The sequence below is a fragment of the Callithrix jacchus genome, chromosome 3 (assembly GCF_049354715.1).
Source record: "Callithrix jacchus isolate 240 chromosome 3, calJac240_pri, whole genome shotgun sequence".
Lineage (NCBI taxonomy): Eukaryota > Metazoa > Chordata > Mammalia > Primates > Cebidae > Callithrix > Callithrix jacchus.
The window spans coordinates 186,162,210-186,179,978 of NC_133504.1; the positions used below are offsets into that span (position 1 = coordinate 186,162,210).

The 17,769-nt window shown below is 51.7% G+C and overlaps 2 protein-coding genes across 7 annotated transcripts in view; both read right to left on the minus strand.

Annotated features, from left to right (window-relative positions):
• The window catches only part of CRMP1 (collapsin response mediator protein 1), a 149,209-nt gene extending 134,694 nt beyond the window's left edge, over nt 1–14,515 (minus strand). Inside the window, exons 1-2 of one of the 2 annotated variants that reach the window (XM_078367547.1) lie at nt 11,763–12,457; nt 831–1,412 (exon numbers count right to left, since the gene is read on the minus strand). The gene's annotated coding sequence lies outside the window, so the exon portion shown is untranslated. Of the gene's footprint in view, nt 1–830; nt 1,413–11,762 lie in introns of both variants that reach the window. The other variant, XM_078367546.1, reaches the window with a different exon arrangement.
• The window catches only part of C3H4orf50 (chromosome 3 C4orf50 homolog), a 126,430-nt gene that overhangs the window by 48,723 nt on the left and 59,938 nt on the right, over nt 1–17,769 (minus strand). For 4 of the 5 annotated variants that reach the window (XM_078367536.1, XM_054253493.2, XM_054253488.2 and 1 more), the window contains one exon: nt 12,163–14,614. In XM_078367536.1, the coding sequence (XP_078223662.1) occupies nt 14,369–14,614 (246 nt within the window). In that variant the 3' untranslated portion in view covers nt 12,163–14,368. Of the gene's footprint in view, nt 1–830; nt 1,044–1,128; nt 1,413–11,762; nt 14,615–17,769 lie in introns of those variants that run through there. The other variant, XR_013533206.1, reaches the window with a different exon arrangement.

Consider the following 17,769-nt stretch of genomic DNA (forward strand, 5'->3'; position numbering starts at 1 on the left):
AGTGAGTGAGGGAGCAGCCCGCAGATAAAAAACATGGCCCAGAGTCACTTGGTACACCCTTCACTATAGCTGGTGACCACAAGCCACACCCTGGTTCATATCTTGGAGAACCTTCTGGAAGCCCCAGTGGAGGAAGCACCATGCCCCATGCCTGGCCTGTGCTGGGATGGAGGATAAAGATTCAGCTTGGTATCCACATGAACCAAATGCACCCATGCCCTTGAGGAGCAGGCAGCCTGCTGGGAGACAGGCAGGTGACAAGGAAACAGAATAGGACATTGGCCTAGTGTGGTGGATCTGGGAAGACTTCCCCAGGAAAGGGAGATCAGAGAGGAGAGGACTAACACTTCAGGCACCAAAGATGGATAAGCAAGCCAGCTTCCTGATTGACTCACTCCTTACCAAAGCCTATTTCACAGGGAAGGGAACAGAGGCACAAGGCCACTGAGATACCTGCTCCAGATCTTGTAGCTGGTAAGTGGCATGGCTGAAATTCACACCAGGGCGCCACACCTGTCCTCAGATTTCCAAAATGATTTTCCTCTGGCCAGTGAATCTAGCACTGGAGTGCACGTGGGGTGGTGCCCTGGACTGAGGGAGGAAGCTCCAGGTCCCCTGAGCCCCCAAGTTCCCACTGCATGAAGCAAGCTGAAGGGCAAAGGTTTCCCTTAGTAAGCAGAGTTCAGATTTGACAGCCTGGGACCTGCGTGACATCTTAATCCATCTTCCTACAGGGCTATTCACGATTCAGCTTGGTCCCCACATTCCCGGGGGACCCCACAGCTGCTGATACCCAGGCCCTGGCTGAGGACACATCTCAGGGGACTCACTTCATTTTCCTCTGTGTCTTCTCCTGCATTTAAGTGGCCTGGTCAGAGTGCCAGTGTCTGGAGAGGGCAAACCGCCCATTTCGTTCACAAACATGCCTTCTGAATGTGAGCCTGGCATCTGCAGATCGGAGATCCACATGGAATCTAATGAGCAAAATGAGTCGTGGGTTCCTGTGGAGTCCGGGCGGCGAGATCTCTTCCAAGGCCTTCACCCTGGCGAGGAGGAAACAGAGGCCTGAAGGGTGGGGCCTGCCCAAGGAGGCGCAGATCAGACTCGCCCCGGCTCCTGCCTCCTTACCATCAACCTCCTTGCTGCTTCTTCTGTTTGCCACTTGAAGGAAACTTGCATTTTTCTTGACCAGCTAGCAGGCTGGGCCCTGGGCTGGGTGGGACTTGGGGCCGGCACATCTGCCCTCTGTGTTTTCTGACACTCAGCTGTCCTTCCAGCTGTGGCTCTGCCCTCTTGGTCCCAGTTTCATCCATTCTCTGGCCCCAGCAGGCTGACCCCAAGGATGACATCCCTGGCTCCCTTGGCCTCTGGCTTCCAGCTGGGCTCAGCCAAGGGGAGGCACAAGGAGGAGCCTGGAGAAAGGGAGGAGAGAAGGTTCTAGAATTTACTCTCCACCCCATCAGGAGTAGGTCCAGCAGCAGCCAGGCTTCTGTACGACAGGCCCCAGCTCTAGCTCTCCCAGCCTCCTGGAGCCGCAGCACCCTCTCCTTGCCCTCTGACCCTAGGGTAGTCACCAATTCCTGTGCTTGCCACTCTGTTCACCCCTTGTCCTGCCCCTGAGCAGGACACAGCCTTTGCTTTCCAGGAGCATGCACTCAGCTACAGAAGGAGCTCCCGGGGTGGGGGTATGGCAGCCAGGCCGGGGCTTGAGGGGGTCTGGAAAGGACAGGCAGGAGGGTTTAGTGTCTTCTTCACACATCCAAAACCCCTAGACTTTCAGTGCACCCCCTGTGCTGGATATGATAAAAGACGTGGGAGGTGATAAAACACACAGTGCCCTTGGCCACTGCCCTTGGAGAGACCACCATCTAAACAAAGACGACAGCCAGGGAAAGTCACAGGCTTGGCCTCCACCCCATCAGGATTCCCACCGACTCATTCATGGAAACTGTTTAAAATGAAAGGTGTCACACTCTCAACAGTAATGTATTATTTTCTTCTTCTTTTTATTATTTGAACAAATACACTCCCTTCATCACCTCTTTCCTGCTGAGACCCCACTCATGAGACGAAGAAGCTGAGCCGCATGACCTCCAAGAATGGCCTCCCTTACTGACCTCAATTTTAGCAGAGCTGGGGAATTTCACATCAAGACCCCAGTGGGATCGCAGATTCGTTAGAAGAACTCGATGCTCATGGCCCTGGAACAGGCAAACGCTGTTGGATGAGGTGGCTGATGGGACAGGAAGTTCACCATAGGAGGAAAAGACCTAAGTAATTGTGATGCTTGGGGCGCCTTGGGGAAAAAGAATGCAGCCACGTGCAGAATGAAAGCTCACACAGCAGATGGGAAAACAGCCCCTGAGAGGTTAGGGAGCCCCTCACATCTCCGACTGGTGAGAGGCAGAGGCAGCAACCACATGCAGTGCTGAGGGCCTTCCAGGCTCACAACCCTTCCTTTTGCTGCCTCTGAAGTCTTTGTCACTCCCACCGGAGCCCCGGATGTGGCCTCATCCAGGCTGTAGCCTGGCACTCCTCCAAGTTCTGGAGATGGGAGCAAACCCCAGGATGCTGGCTGGATCATGCCGCTGGGAACCCATGATAGAGTCAGGACTGCTTTATCTGCTTTCAGTTTCAAAAAACTTAACTTAGAAAGTCTAAAAGTGGGAGCCGTCAGGCCCAGCCCCCAGGGTCCCTACCAGCCAGCTGAGCCTCTGCATGAGATCAGACACATCCAGATGCAGGCACCTCTTCCAGGCACCCTTCATTTCCAGGAGGCACTGTCCCCTAAGTGCGCCCGCAGGATTTTATCATACCTCTACCCCCATGGTCATTTTGGGACAAATCCACCCATGTACCTGTTTTTCTGTCCCATGGGTATGTGACCACCCATGGGGTTGGGAACTTCTCCCCAGCAAGAGGCACAGAGCAGGCAGGCGGTAAACGCTGGGGACACAGAGCAAGGCTCACACAGCACGTAAGCTTTGCGGGTGTGAAAATTGAATTAGCCAAGGAACTGAAAAGTAGGCAAGGGGAAGTGCTGCTAGAAGGAGTGTTTCAGCTGAGAAGTGATTAAAGAATGACATCATAGGACACCTCGAATTCCCAGCTAATGAGTTCATGATCTAGGTATTGGGCATTAGGATGCTAACATCACAGAAAGAAAGACAGCCAGGGCTGGGCGCAGTGGCTCACACCTGTAATCCCAGCACTTTGGAAGGCCAAGGTGGGTGGATCACTTGAGGTGAGGAGATTGAAACCAGCCTGGCCAACATGATAAAACCCTGCTTCTACTAAAAATACAAAACATTAGCCTGGTGTGGTGGCAGGCCCTTGTAATCCCAGCTACTCAGGAGGCTAAGGCAGGAGAATGGCTTGAACCTGGGAGGCAGAGGTTGCAGTGAGTCAAGATCATGCCACTACACTCCAGCCTGGGCAACAGAGTGAGGCTCTGTCTCAAACCTCCCCCCCCCCCAGAAAAAAAGAAAGAAAGAGAGAGAGCCAGGCATGTGCCCCCTGATGGAAGAACTTAACACCATCTTTAAAGGAGTCTTGAAAAAAAACACAACAAACCATTGAATCTGTATTAAATCAAAGCTCTAAAGCCAATGGCCAATTCAAGGACAGACAGAGGGGAGAGCACAGCAAACACCGCAGCAGGGACAGGGCCACAGACGCCGCCCCGCACACGTGAACAACTGTAGGACGGTGACCTGCTTTCCCCAACAGCATGTTGCAAGAAAATAGAGAAGGAGGCAGAAGCCCTAGATGAAAAGACTTTAAAGACACGCCAGCAGTGTTCGCGGGTGGATGAATGGACAGACAAGATGCGTGTCCTCCATGTAGGGGAAGATTCTTCATCCTCAAAAGAAGCAAATTCCGGCCCACGCTCCAACATGAATGGACCTCAAAGACACTATCCTAAGCGAAATAAGCCAGTCGCTCACAAAAGGACAAATATTATGTGATTCTGTTTAGATCAGGACCCTAGAGTAGTTGACTCATAGAGACAGAAAGTGGAGGGTGGTTGTCGGGAGCTGGGGGAGATGAGAATGAGGGTTAGTGGGAACCGAGTTTCAGTTTGGGAAGATGAGAAGGCTTCTGTGGACGACGCCTGAACAACAATGTAAATAAATACATTTAAAGGTTAAAATGGGAATGTACATAAATGTACTAAAAGGTTAAAACAGGCTGGGCGCAGTGGCCACCTCTGTAATCCGAGTACTTTGAGAGGCCAAGGCGGGTGGGTCACCTGAGGTCAGGAGTTTGAGACCAGTCTGGCCAACATGGTGACACCCTATCTCTACTAAAATACCAAACAATTAGCTGGGTGTGGTGGCGCGTGCCTGTAATCCCAGCTACTCCAGAGGCTGAGGCAGGAGAATCGCTTGAACCTGGGAGGTGGAGGTTGCCAAGATTGTGTCATGGCACTCCAGCCTGGGCAATAAGAGTGAAGCTCCATCTCAGAAAAAAGGGGGGGTTAAAATGTAAATTTTATAGGTTGGTACAAAAGTTGGTGCAAAAAATTTTATAGGTTGGTGCTACTTTTTTTTGGAGACAGAGTCTCACTCTGTCAACCAGGCTGGAGTGCAGTGGCACAATCTCAGCTCACTGCAACCTCTGCCTCCCAGGTTTAAGTGATTCTCCTGCCTCAGCCTCCCGAGTAGCTGAGATTACAGGTGTCCGCCACCATGCCTAGCTAGTTATTTGTATTTTAGTAGAGACAGGTTTCACCGTGTTGCCCAGGGTGGTCTCAAACTCCTGACCTTGTGATCTGCCTGCCTTGGCCTACCAAAGTGTTAGGATTAGAGGCATGAGCCACTGTGCCCGGCAGGTGCTACTTTTTAAATAGCAAAAACTATAATTATTTTTGTACCAACCTACATGTTCTGTATATTTTACCATAAAGAAAGACAGTCATAGTGTGAAGACCTTACATTCTGATTCAAACAAACTGCAAATAATCTTTTAAACTATAAAACTGACAGGCCACTTAGAAATCTGAACACTGATTGGGTATTTGATGAAGTGAAGGGGTCGTCATTTATCTGAGGTGTGATCGTGGTACCGTGACTGTTTAAAACACAGATTAAATGATATGATATCTAGTTTTACTTCAAAACAAGATGAGTGGAGAGAAGGGGGTGGTGTAGATATGAAATGAGAGTGTTCTTGAATTGGTCATTATTGAACTTGCTGTTGACTACGGGAGGTTCCTTACGCTATTCTGTGTGCTTTTGTAAATGTTCGAAATTTTTCAAAACAAGATGTTTTTTAAAATGGGGTTTAATCTGTTCTTTAACTCGCTGAGTTCTCCCGGGCAAATTCCTTCGCCTCTCTGCTGCCTTCTTTCTTCAGTTTTCCACTCAACACGGCACCTCCTCCAGGACGTCTTGACTGATAACATCCAATAGAAAAGATCACCCTCCTCTTTCCTACCCACTGTCCCCACCCCGTTTTTCTTCGCTCACAGCATTGACCAGGACTTGAAATTACACGATCTATGTGAGTCCGTATGTGGCCTTTCTCTTCCTGCTGACTTCCTTGTAGCTGAATCCCATGCACCAAGAAGCATGCCTGGACATAGCAGACGATGGGTAAGCATTGGTCATGGGAATGAATGAATGAATGAATGAAGGATCCGCGGCATTAAGGCAGTGACAAGAGCCCTCCAGGTCAGCACAAGCACGAGTGAGACAAGGCGCTCAGCCCACAGCCCAGAACCGAGCGGAGGCTCAGGGCCACGATTTCATCCCCAGAGCAGCACGTGCTGTTCTTGCACCTGTTTTCATGAACCCACAGCTCCTAGTGGGGTGGCTGTCTGTCTTCTGGACCCAAACTAGAGTTCCCTCATCCCATCTCACTGCTCCCGACCCTGCCAACTGAAATTTTCTCTATGCCATGAGCGTCCTCTTTACAAAATGGTGGTTTTCTGCACAAGGTTGAGAGACTATCAGTCATTCACAACTTAGTGTGAAATAGCTAAACTTTTCTAAGAACAGTATAGTAAAGCCATCTGCATTGAGGGAAGGAAGGGAGAGGGCACATGATTATGAAGCAGGAGAGACTCTGGAATGAGAAACTGAGGCTAAGAGAGGTTACGTCACCTTAGATCCCAAAGCTAGTTCACGACGGATCTGGCACTGGTCTCCCAGTCTGTCTCATTCCAAGTTATTGTTGATTACCCCGAAAACCAACACTCCGAGAATAACCTTCATGAGCTAAGAAATACAAATGCGAAGCTCAGAAAGGAAGTCACTTTGTCTATGAGATGAAATGTACAGCCCTAATAATACTGGCATAGATAAAATTCCATAATAAATGGACTAAGACAGATGACATGGAATAAGTAACGGTCCTTCCAACAGAAAAATTACATTTCAAAGCTGAAGAGTAAGTCTAAAGTCTCCGTGCCCTACTGCCCTCCACCCTTCTGGTTTCTTCCCCATCCCTTCATATAATCCGTTTGCTCTCTGTCTGACCTACCTTCTCGCTAATCCAGACCTTTCCTCAACCCCAGCAGTACCCAGGCCCTCCCGTCCTTCAGCAGCTGGTCGTGGCAATGTATAGAGGGTTGCAATCCCTCTCCTCCTCTGCTCCTCCCTGAACCAATGCCTTCTTATCCTCTCTACTCGCAAAGCAAAAGTAACCATCCTGGCCAACATGGCGAAACCCCGTCTCTACAAAGATACAAAAATTAGCTGGGCATGGCGGCAGGCGCCTGTACTCCCAGCTACTCGGGAGGCTGAGGCAAGGGCATTGCTTGAACCAGGGAGGCAGAGGTTGCAGTGAGCCGAGATTGCATCACTGCACTCCAGCCTGGGGAAAGAGCAAGACTTAGTCTAAAAAAAAAAAAAAAAAAAAAGACGATAATATTCTCTCATCTAACAGAACTTGCATTAGAGACAGTGAGATATAATAAAATATATGCTTGGAAGTATGATAAAATAAAATGAGCAACTAATTCATGCAGTCATTCAACAAGCATGTATTGAGCCCTAGGAGGAGCCAGGCACTGTGCTGGGATCGGAAATGGAGCTGCTAACAAACCAGGGTCAGGAGTGGTAAGAGGCAGTTGGATCCTGGGTGGAGCGGATCTGAAGATACATAGATCATGAGGTCGAGAGATCGAGACCATCCTGGCCAACATGGTGAAACCCTGTCTCTACGAAAAATACAAAAATTAGCCGGGCGTGATGGCACGCGCCTCTGGTCCCAGCTACTCGGGAGGCTGAGGTGGAAGAATGGTGTGAACCCAGGAGACGGAGTTTGCAGTGAGCCGAGAATGCGCCACTGCACTCCAGCCTGGCAACAGAGAAAGACTCCATCTCAAAAAAAAAAAAAAAAAAGATAGATATATGATAGATAGATAGGTAATAGATAGATAATAAATAGATGGGAAGAGGAGGAGGAGAACAGAAGTTAAGCCACTTTTCAGCTTTCTTTGCACTACTGAATTTGTGCAGAAAGCCAATGAGAAGCCAGCTGAATTGTACCCCAGAATTCTGGCAGCATTGGCAGAGGGGATGGCAGGTGCCTCCAGAGTGAGGGAGAGGGTGCAGGGCGAAGCACATGAGCACTGGCTGGCTCCTCCTCAGAAGCTGTGGGGCTGGTCTCTGGCCCCAGGCGGCACAGTCAGGGGGCCCTCTGCTCCCCACCTGGCTGCGGATGGAAGGGCCTTGGCTGGGGACCTCCATCCACTCCATACGCCCCTTCCTTCACCACCTCCCTTCCTTAAGGGAACTTGGGGGGAGAATTTCCAAACCGCCTAAAAGGTCAAGTGTCAAAAAAAGAAACTAGCTGGCTCCTTTGAGGGCGCCATCGTTCTTTTCTGGACGTCTCTGCTTAGATCCACAGGAAGAAGCCAGAGGCAAGGCCCAGTTTCCAGGGGAGGATGGAGCACGCTCAGAGAAGGCCACGGACAGGTGCAGGCCCCCCCAGCACAGGGTGCCCCCTCCTCCAAAGAAAGCTAGTTCTGGCATCGGCTGGGCGCTCCCACCCCTGACTCCACTTGAACTTCCTGTCGTAAGTTTTGTTTTTTCCTGGAAATATTTTATGCCATCGTGAAGCTATTCAAGGAACAGCCAAAGGGAGCCAAAAGCTGCTGGGCACCTCCTCTGTGATGAGCCCTGTCCTCGGGAGGTGTCGTGTGAGAGGCAGGAGGCTGGTTGCTGTCAGTTCTTCCTCCTCTTGCCATAGCAGAGGAGTATGAGTCCCCGCCCCACTGATGTTCACATGACTGCTTACTCTGCTGTGGAGCAGGCCTGAATCCCAGCCCCCTCTGCCTGAAGCAGAGCCTCCCAGCTGAGCCCAGCTTTGTCAGCCGGACCCTAGCCCAGCTGCAGATCTGAGAGTGAGAAAGAATGACTGGGAGTCACTGAGTCTGGGCTGGTTTGTTACACGGTAATATTATGGCTACAGTTGATTTACACAGAGAGGTTATATGACTCACCTAGAGACACACAGCTATGAAGCAGCAGCCCCACAATCATCTCCACTACCTTGGATCCTTGTCCAGTACTAACCTGGCCTCAAGCTGGGCATGGGTGGAGTCACAGTAACCGCCTAACAGAGGACCCAGGATGCAGGTTCTGGGACTATTTGGGAAGAAAAGGCAGGACACAGTGACAGCAGTGTGCTAATCCCACCTGTGAGCAGAAAGCACGGTCCCGTCATCCTGTGGCAGGACCTGGGAGAGTGCCAGCCTCCTGACTCTGGCAGGAGGGTTCAGGGGGGCAGGTCTAGTCCTTCTGGCACTGTATAAGCTGGAGGGACCTGTTGAGAGGCCTCGGAGACCCCAAGACCTGTCCACCCCGGGCTGCGGACTCAGCACTGCTAGGTCTGAGTCAGCAAAAACACTGCGCTGGGCCACACCGTGCCTTTGTGCGGAATTGCAAAAAGATGCCCACTCCAGGTGAACACAGGTGGCAGGGCTTGGCCAGGACAGCTGAGGCAGCCTTTGCAGGAACTTGTAAAAAGGCTCTTTTTCTTCCAGACAGGCACAGCCCAAGGAGAGATACGGCTGGGTTTCAGCCCCTTCTGCCCTTGGACCAAATGCCTTGCTTAGGACACAACCTCAACAAGCAGACACAGTAGCTCTGGAAGAGCAGGGTCAATGCCTGTCTGGCTCCTGCTGCCTGACAGTGAGCCCCACCCAGCAGCCAGGCCAGGAGCCAGCTGTGCCTCCCTGGGTCCCAGGACAGCAGCAGCACACAGTAGGCCCACAGCCATCCGGGTGTGCCATGGATGGACTATCAGTGACAATGGGAAGTGGCCACCCTAGGCTTCTGCCTACAGTCCCCTTGTGTGCATCAGGCTGGGGGAGGGGCATTGATCTGGGGTCTGTCCAGTGTCCAGCAAACACCAGGAACCCAGCCCCAAGGCTGGGCATGGGGAAGCAGCAGCAGCTGGAGAGCCCAGCTCCCCCCACCCCTGCCCTCAGCCCTGCACCTGCTGCCCATTGCTAAATTACTCTCGGCCACTCAGGTAGAGCCCCTGCTCGAGGGCCCCAGGGAGCAATGGGCTGAGATTCTGTAGCTGAGGAGGGAGTTGATGTGTGTTGGGAGGGAGAGTAGAAAAGATGGGCTGGGAGGATGGGGGAGGGGGATCAGCTCCCGGCAGCAAAGCTGCCCTCCACTCCCATCTAGGCCTCCCTGGACAGGCAGAGCATGGAGAGGAGAGGGCTCTGGAGTGTCACGTGCCAGCCTATATTCCATTCATTCATTTTTAAAAGGGTTAAATGAAGTAAAACATACTGGCCCAACCAGCAGGGATGCAAATTCTCTCAGTTACACACACACGGACATTCAGGGACGGAAGATGCCCAACTCAGCCCACCTCCAGAAGGCCCAGACAAAACAACCTCAAATCCAAGGGAAAAGCTGTTCCAGAAGAGAGGAATCAGTGGACCAGTGGAAGGAACAGAGACGCTGGTTGGAGGAGACCCGAGAGAAGGGTCTTGTAACCCAGAAGCCACAGAGGTTGAGCTCCTGTTACTCTCAGGGTTAAAGCTGAGAAGAAAACCTCTGGCCAGGCTGGTTGCAGCCCCTGCAGACCACTGCCGACCCGCCCCGTGCACAGGCCTGAAGCAGCAGCCATGCTTCCCTCCGGCCCCTGAGGTCTTCTTCCTCCTGAGCCCTTCAGCTGTGAGCCAGTCTCCCTCTGAGCGCCCACCCTCACCTCTCCTTCCCACCTGCGACTTAAGTGATTCATTTTCATTCTGTTTTGTAAAAGTGACCCGCATGGAGATAAAGCAGTGGCAGCATGTCCACAGCTCTAGGCATGTTGCCTAGGGCCTCCCTCGAGAGCTTCACAGATGTTAAGTCACTCACACCTCGCCATCGCCCTTGGAGGCAGGCATCCCCATTTTACAGATGAGATCAGCAAGGCAAGGAGAGGTGGGGTAAGGGGAAGAGCTGGGATCCAAAGCCAGGCCCCGGGGGTGAACTTGGCTCCCGGGTCACCTGCCTCCAGCGTTACAGGGGAAAGGATGAGGGGTGGTCACACACCTGGGCTGTAAATACCGCCACTGGGCACTGGCCAAGTGATACCTTTCAAGGCTCCATGAGATAAGGTGATGTCACGGGGCTGTAATTTCCATTTCCCAGGAGGAAGTCAAGCCTCAAGGGGCCTGGGTACAGGGCCCATAGCTGCTGCATGGCAGCTGGGGATAGGAACGAAGGACCATGTCAGCTCTCCTGGCTCAGCTCAAAGGTCACTTCTCAGCGGCCCCCTCATTCTCCAAACTGTCCCGTGCTCTATCAGCCATCCCGGGTGGCCAGATCCCAGCCCCCAGCTGGGGTCAATCCGGCCTGTGAGCACCTGCAGCTGGCCCCTCCGGTGCAGTCAGGAAGCAAACACCTGCTTGCTCACTCCCATCACCCCACTCGGAAGCATCCCATCCGTCAGGGCCCTGTCTGTGAGGCTGAATGGAATCTACATGTCACAGGTGGGTGCTGGCAGGTCTGGGGCCTCCAGGCATCCCCCAGCTCTGCAAGTAGATGCAAAAACCGCTACAACTTCAGATGGGCGAGGAGCGGAGTTTGGCCAAGGCCAACAGAATGACAAACGTTAACCTCCTTTTCCTCTTTGCAGTTTACCCTCAGATACACGGCCACACATATAATCATGGACACCGGTGGTGAGAAGTGTGTGGTTAGGTGGTTTTCTCATTGTGGAAACATCAGAGAGGGTCACACAGTAGGATTACAAGCAAATGTCTTCCTTCTGGAACCTTCTACTCCAGGATTACAGAAAGCCATGTATGCCTACTACCATTTCCTACCCCAACCCTACCTGGGCTTTTGCTCATGATTTCCCCTGCCTTGGAGACCTCCTCTCCTTGGCTGACCACTGCTCATCTCAAGGACTCAACTCAGAGGGCACTTACTCCAGGAAGCCCTCCCTGACTGTTCATTGGTCCATCACCCACTCAATGACCCCTGGGCCTTCTGTTGTCCCTGTTTGTATCACTCCATCAGAGCAAAACCCGGAGAACAGGAACCTGGAGTGAGACCCCTGTGACCAGCCCCCCAGCCCTTCACCTGTCCTGACAGGTGCTCAGAGAAACATCTGCTGAGCAGAACTCCTTTGCAGCTTAAGCAGAAGGCCTCCCAGGAGCACAGGAAAATGAGCCAGGAAGCAGGGAGGGACCTTGGACTAATACTTCTGCTGCTTGGCCTCAGGCCAAGGCAACCCTCTCCTCTGATTTGCCTAAAAGCCAAGATGGGGCCCCTTTGTGCAGTGGGGAGGGGTGCATTTACCTTGCAGGGGTTAGGGCTCCGATGACAGGGAAGTCAACCATTGTTTGCTGACAGTCCTGTGACAAATTGTTTTCTGCTGCAGAGCCAGGCTGGATGTCTGGCTGGTCTCAGGGTCACTGGTAGAGTCATTCCCTGCTGGTGGGGCAGCTGCAGACCAGCTCTTGTGTGCCAAGTTCCTACCTGAATCCGCTGGGTCACCAGAGCAGGTCCTGCCCCAGATCATCTGATGAATGCAGGGAGCCACTGTGTGCCCTTCCAAGGGCTGGGGTCTACAGACCAGGCGAGGGGAAGGCAGGAGTCCGCCATGCTGCAGAACTGCCCCAGGAGCCCAGGCACAAAGCTGGAGCTGACCCAAAGTGCTAGTCCCAGAGGGGATTCATGGCCCGGGAGAATAACTGGCTTGCACCTCAGAAACATGATTTATTAGGGAATCGCTGGGTTGAGCTGTACAGACCATCTTGTTTGCTGTAATAGATTTCCTGTGTTGCTTTTTGCCCAGGCCCGGCACGTGAGTGCGCGGGGAGTGCACGAAGTGACAAGATGCCCAACGTCTGAGCTCCTGGTGGTCCTGGAGACCAAGTGTGGTGGCACCACGCTGCATCTCGCTGACTCAGCAAGGGCTCAGCTGGCTGTCCTCGACTGCACCGGCTTTCTGTCCTCTCTCCATCAAGCTCCTGATGCTCAAAGCTAATGATGTTGTCCCAAAATACAGAGGGAGGCAGAAGGTGGATCGCTAAACCAGCGCTGCAGATCACTGCCTGCTTGGAAATTACAGCGAGGCACTGGGGTGGTCCAACCAGCAGAGGGATCACCGCAGTGGTTTCCAGTCTGGGGACTCCTTGAGGGGTGGTAACGGGGCCACAGGTTCTCCAGGGGGGGTCCCTGAAAACCTAGGTGGACAGCATCATCTTTGTTGACCAGACAAACATGGCCGTCACTAAATGCAGATTGAATAAATAAATAGATGGATCTGTGGGTAAATCAATCCAGGAATAAATGGATGAATGTGCTAACCCATCAGAAAACCCCATAAGCCAATTTAAAGGGTGGAACTCCATATGCTGAGGCTGCTTTTCTTATGTCTCAATGGCTCCCCAATTTTCCTCAAAATAAAACCCACTAGTTTCTATAATTGTAAGTCACACGAGATGCTGACATTGAGGGAAGCCCGGGGAAGAACCGATGGGAACTCTGTAATTTTCATTTCAAAACAAAATGCTAAACTATGTAAAATCAATGTATGCACTTTGACCCTTCCCGGGGAGCCCTCAGCTCCTTGTCCTTGTCTTTGTTTGTCCTTCCATGAAGGGACAGCCACTCCAGGAGGGGACAGAATTGGACAGGTAGCACTGACCTTTCCCTCAAGCCCCTCCTCAGCCCCTTCCCAAAGAGAGAGGTGACAGTTCTGTGGGTGAGCCTGGATCAGGGTCTGGTGCCTGTGGTCCAAGCCTCCTGGAGTCTGTTTTTGGGGGGCTGCCCTTAGGAGGGATGTGCTCTTCTCCTGGCTCACCCACCTGAGTCTCTGTTCTCAGGGGAAGGAAAGGGTGCTGGATGGGAACGAGGCAGTGACTGCTTGCAGCTGGCTTAACAAGAGTATACTTTGCCCACTCCCCCTCCAAGGAGCACATCCAGAGTTCAGTTTTATGCCTCAGGGCCTTTGCACATGCGTTCCCTCTTCCAGCCTCGCCCTTCCCACCTCACTCACAAGATGTTGCCCAGCCATTCCTTTGTGGCTGACTTCCAAGCCACGTAGCACTGCCCCTTGCCTTCCTTCCGTCTCTCAGGGCACGTGTGACACTTGTGTGCATGTGGATTTACTCGCAGGAGTCTCTCCCACTGTCCTGTGAGGTCCCCGGCGCCGGGATCAACACCGACGCATCTCTTTCCCCTTCATGCCACACTGCCTGGCACAGAGTAGGTATCAACAGATGTTTTTGGAGTGAATGGACTGACTAGAAAGTTCTGGTCAGTTTTAATGTTTTTAAATGTAAAATGTATAATGACTTAAGTTAGGTGCTTCACTTAATAGACAAAAAATCCCTTAGAAGACAGGAGGGACCCTGGGGGCAGAAAAATAACAGAACAATTCTCCATGGCTGATCATGTTCGCAGCTGTGAGGTCTGTCCCGGGCTCGCCATCCTGGCACTGGCGGCACTGGGACTGTCATTCTTTGCCATAGGAGGCTGGCCGGGCGTTGTAGGATGTTTGGTAGCTTCCCTGGCCTCTACCCACCAGATGCCAGTAGCAGTGTCCCAGCTGTGACGACCAACAGTGTCTCCAGACAAGGCCAGATTTTCCCTGGGGGGCTAAAACTGCACCCAGCTGAGAACCTCTGGACAATCATTCGATAGGTTTTGGCACCGTAAGTATTTCCTACGCTGCCTTGACATTGCCGAAGCCGAGCTCCTCAGAACGTGCCAGGCACCGGCCAGCCTTGCTCTCAAGCTCTGACAGTGAACACAAATCCCTAAGCCGAAGGCAAAACCACTTGCCACGAAACGAGGGCTTTGATTGCTACCAATTTCTTAAAGCACTCTCTGAAGGTTCTGCTTCAAATATTTATGGAGTCTATGAAATGGCTCCGGAGAACGAGTGGTCCTATTAGTTATAACTCCAGGGGTGATTTATGGAGCTGGGAATTGCTGCAAATGCTTTGTCTAAGTTCTCGGTGAAAAGCCAGGATCCTCGCCGGGCTCAGGAGCTCGGAGTGAGCTGGGGCGTTGTCGGCATGGAGGGCAGGTCGGAGCATTCCCCCTTTTTCTTGCAGACGTTGTGCGGGGAGTCCTGATTCCTCAGTGACCATGGCTAGGCACGTTCCAGGATCAAGCGTGGACTCCGAGGACAGAAGGAGCTGCAGACAAGAGGACAATGAAATGGTCTCTGCATCCACATGTTTGTAAAAGCCTCTCCGTTCACACATTTAGTCAAAGAAAGAGGTGACAATGATAGCTAACAGCTACGGGCACTTTCTGTGCTTGGCACCAAATGCTCCTCACGCATTGGCTCACCTCCTCTGGTGACAGTTCAGTGAGACACATGCTGCCATCACTGTATTCTGGGTCAGAAATGAGCGTGGGGCAGAGTGAGGCTCCCACTCCACCCCATGCAGCAGGTGCCTGGCAATACAGTCAGGAGTGGGTGTTCCTGTAGAGTGATGTCTTCCATTAGTTTTCTCCTGCCCAGTGACAAGAGAAAGTGACCTTCTCTTCAAAGGGGAACTAATGTCTTGCTGGCTGCAAACCTCATGCCCAGCACATCCCAGGGCTTCCCCCAAAAGTGCCATCTTACTTGCCCTTTCTTAGTTCCCCCAATGAGCTATCATCAGTCCCACTTTATAGATGAAAACCCACATAACAGTTTAAAAGATTCTAAATGGCTTCACTAAATGTGTGTAGCTCTGAGTGGCTGGCTCTGCATTCAAAGCCAAGCCGATCTGATGTCAAATCTCCCCCGCTTCTACGTCTCCTTTCCAGTCACTATTAGGCCTGTGATCCCTTCACGTCGAGCGTCTCACACCTCTCAGGCACCTTCCCTGCAAATGACAGGAAGGACCGCCGCACCCAGTAACATGTGAGTCCTGCTAATACCTCTTCTCCCTCCGCTAAAGGGTGTGGCAGGTGTGTCTGTGCCTTGCCAGGCAGATGAGCAGAATGGAGCAGGATTCTTCACCAGTCCCAGGAGGCAAGAGCAGCCCCAGATTTGCAATACTCAGGGCCTTCTGCCTCACTGGTGGAAGACAGCTGAAAAAGAGGCTGGATAGCAGAGGCAGAGAATCAGCAATCACTGACCACCTCCCTGTGTGCCAAGCTTGACCTTATCCCTGCTCTCAAGGCACTTCCAATCCAGTGGAAGAGGCAGGCACATAAACTCGATATTATGCTGAAGTGTTCAAGCAAGAAGAGAGACCCACACAGGTGCTGATGAAGCCTCCAGGGCAAAAGTGCTGAATGCTCACTGAGGGGCTGGGAAGGCCTCATGGAGGCAGCATCTGAGCTCAACTTTTGGGAAGGAGCAGGATTCTGCTATATGTTAAAAATGCAAGGTCATTCTGGGCTGAGTGATGTGTGCATAGAATGCAAACACCAACTTTAGGAGTCTGGACTCCATCTTTTTTTTTTTTTTTGAGAGAGAGTCTCACTCTGTCACCCAGGCTGGAGTGCAGCGGCATGGTCTCTGCAACCTCCACCCCCCAGGTTGAGCGATTCTCTGGCCTCAGTCTCCCAAGTAGCTAGGACTACAGGTGCATGCCACCACACCCAGCTAATTTTTGTATTTTTAGTAGAGACAGGGTTTCACCACGTTAGCAAGGCTGGTCTCGAACTCCTGACCTCGTGATCTGCCCAACTCAGCCTCCCAAAGTGCTGGAATTACAGGTATGAGCCACCATGCCTGGGCAGGACTCCATCTTATAATAATAATGATAGCTGGCCAGGCTCGATGACTCAGGCCTGTAATCCCAGCACTTTGGGAGGCTGAGGTGGGTAGATTACCTGAGGTCAGGAGTTCGAGACCAGCCTGGCTAACATGGAGAAACCCTGTCTCTACTAAAAATAAAAAAATTAGGGGCCGGGTGCAGTGGCTTACGCCTGTAATCCCAGCACTTTGGGAGGCCGAGGCGGGTGGATCACGAGGTCAAGAGATCCAGACCATCCTGGTCAACATGGTGAAACTCCATCTCTACTAAAAATGCAAAAAATTAGCTGGGTGTGGTGGCACGTGCCTGTAATCCCAGCTACTCAGGAGGCTGAGGCAGGAGAATTGCCTGAACCGAGGGGACAGAGGTTGCGGTGAGCCGAGATTGCGCCATTGCACTCCAGCCTGGGTAACAAGAGCGAAACTCCGTCTCAAAAAATAAAAATAAAAATAAAATTAGCTTGGCATGGTGGTGCGTGCCTGTAATCTCAGCTACTCAAAAGGCTGAGGCAGGAGAATTACTCAAACCTGGGAGGTGATCATGCCTCTGGGCTCCAGCCTGGGCAACAGAGGGAGACTCTATCTCAAAATAATAACAATAATTATAAAGATAGCTTAAGCCATGTGAAACTACTGTTTCTGAGGGAAAGAGTAGTATAATATTGGCAATTTCCTAGGGTTTTATCTACAACAGTGAACGTTTATTGAATTCTTTTTTTTTTTTTTTTTTTTTGAGACAGAGTCTTGCTCTGTCGCCAGGCACCAGGCTGGAGTGCAGTGGCATGATCTCGGCTCACTGCAACCTCCACCTCCCGGGTTCAAGCAATTCTCCTGCCTCAGCCTCCCGAGTAGCTGGGACTACAGGCACACACCATCAAGCCCAGCTGTTTTTTGTATTTTTAGTAGAGATGGGGATAGTCTCGATCTCTGGACCTCGTGATCTGCCTGCCTCGGCCTCCCAAAGTGCTGGGATTACAGGCGTGAACCACCGTGCCCGGCCTATTGAGTTCTTATGATGCATCGTTCCAAGTGCTTTCCCTGTATTGATTCATTGCATCTTTACAAACTACCGAGGAGACAAGTGCTATTATTATTATTCCATCATACAGGCAAAGCAATGGAAGCCCAGAGAGGTTAAGTGGTGTGCCCAAGGCCACACAGCTAACAGGAGCCTGCTGCAAGATGTGAGCCCTGACCATATGGCTCTCAAGCCTGCCTGATTCCCTGCCACAGTGACAGCTGAACCCAGGGATATAGGGTTGGTCTTCCGTGGGTGAGTGGTAGAATGAGGCTCGTGTCACAGAGGGCTGAGCATCTCTTCATTCACTAAAGGTTTGTCAGCCTTTTCAGGACATGTTTGTGTGCTCTTAAGCTTTCTTCTCTTTTTTTTTGCTAAGCTCAACCACACAGTAATAGAATTGGGTGGCAGGTGACACATTCAGTTACTGCCCTTCAAAACTCCATGACCTCATTTTCCTTGTAGGTCACTAATCCCCTGGTGTCATTATTTAACAAGTTTGCTTTCATCATGGGAAGCTCTTCCCCAAAACTAGCCCAGATACGTGGCTTGCAGTCTGTTTTTGCCCAGGGCTC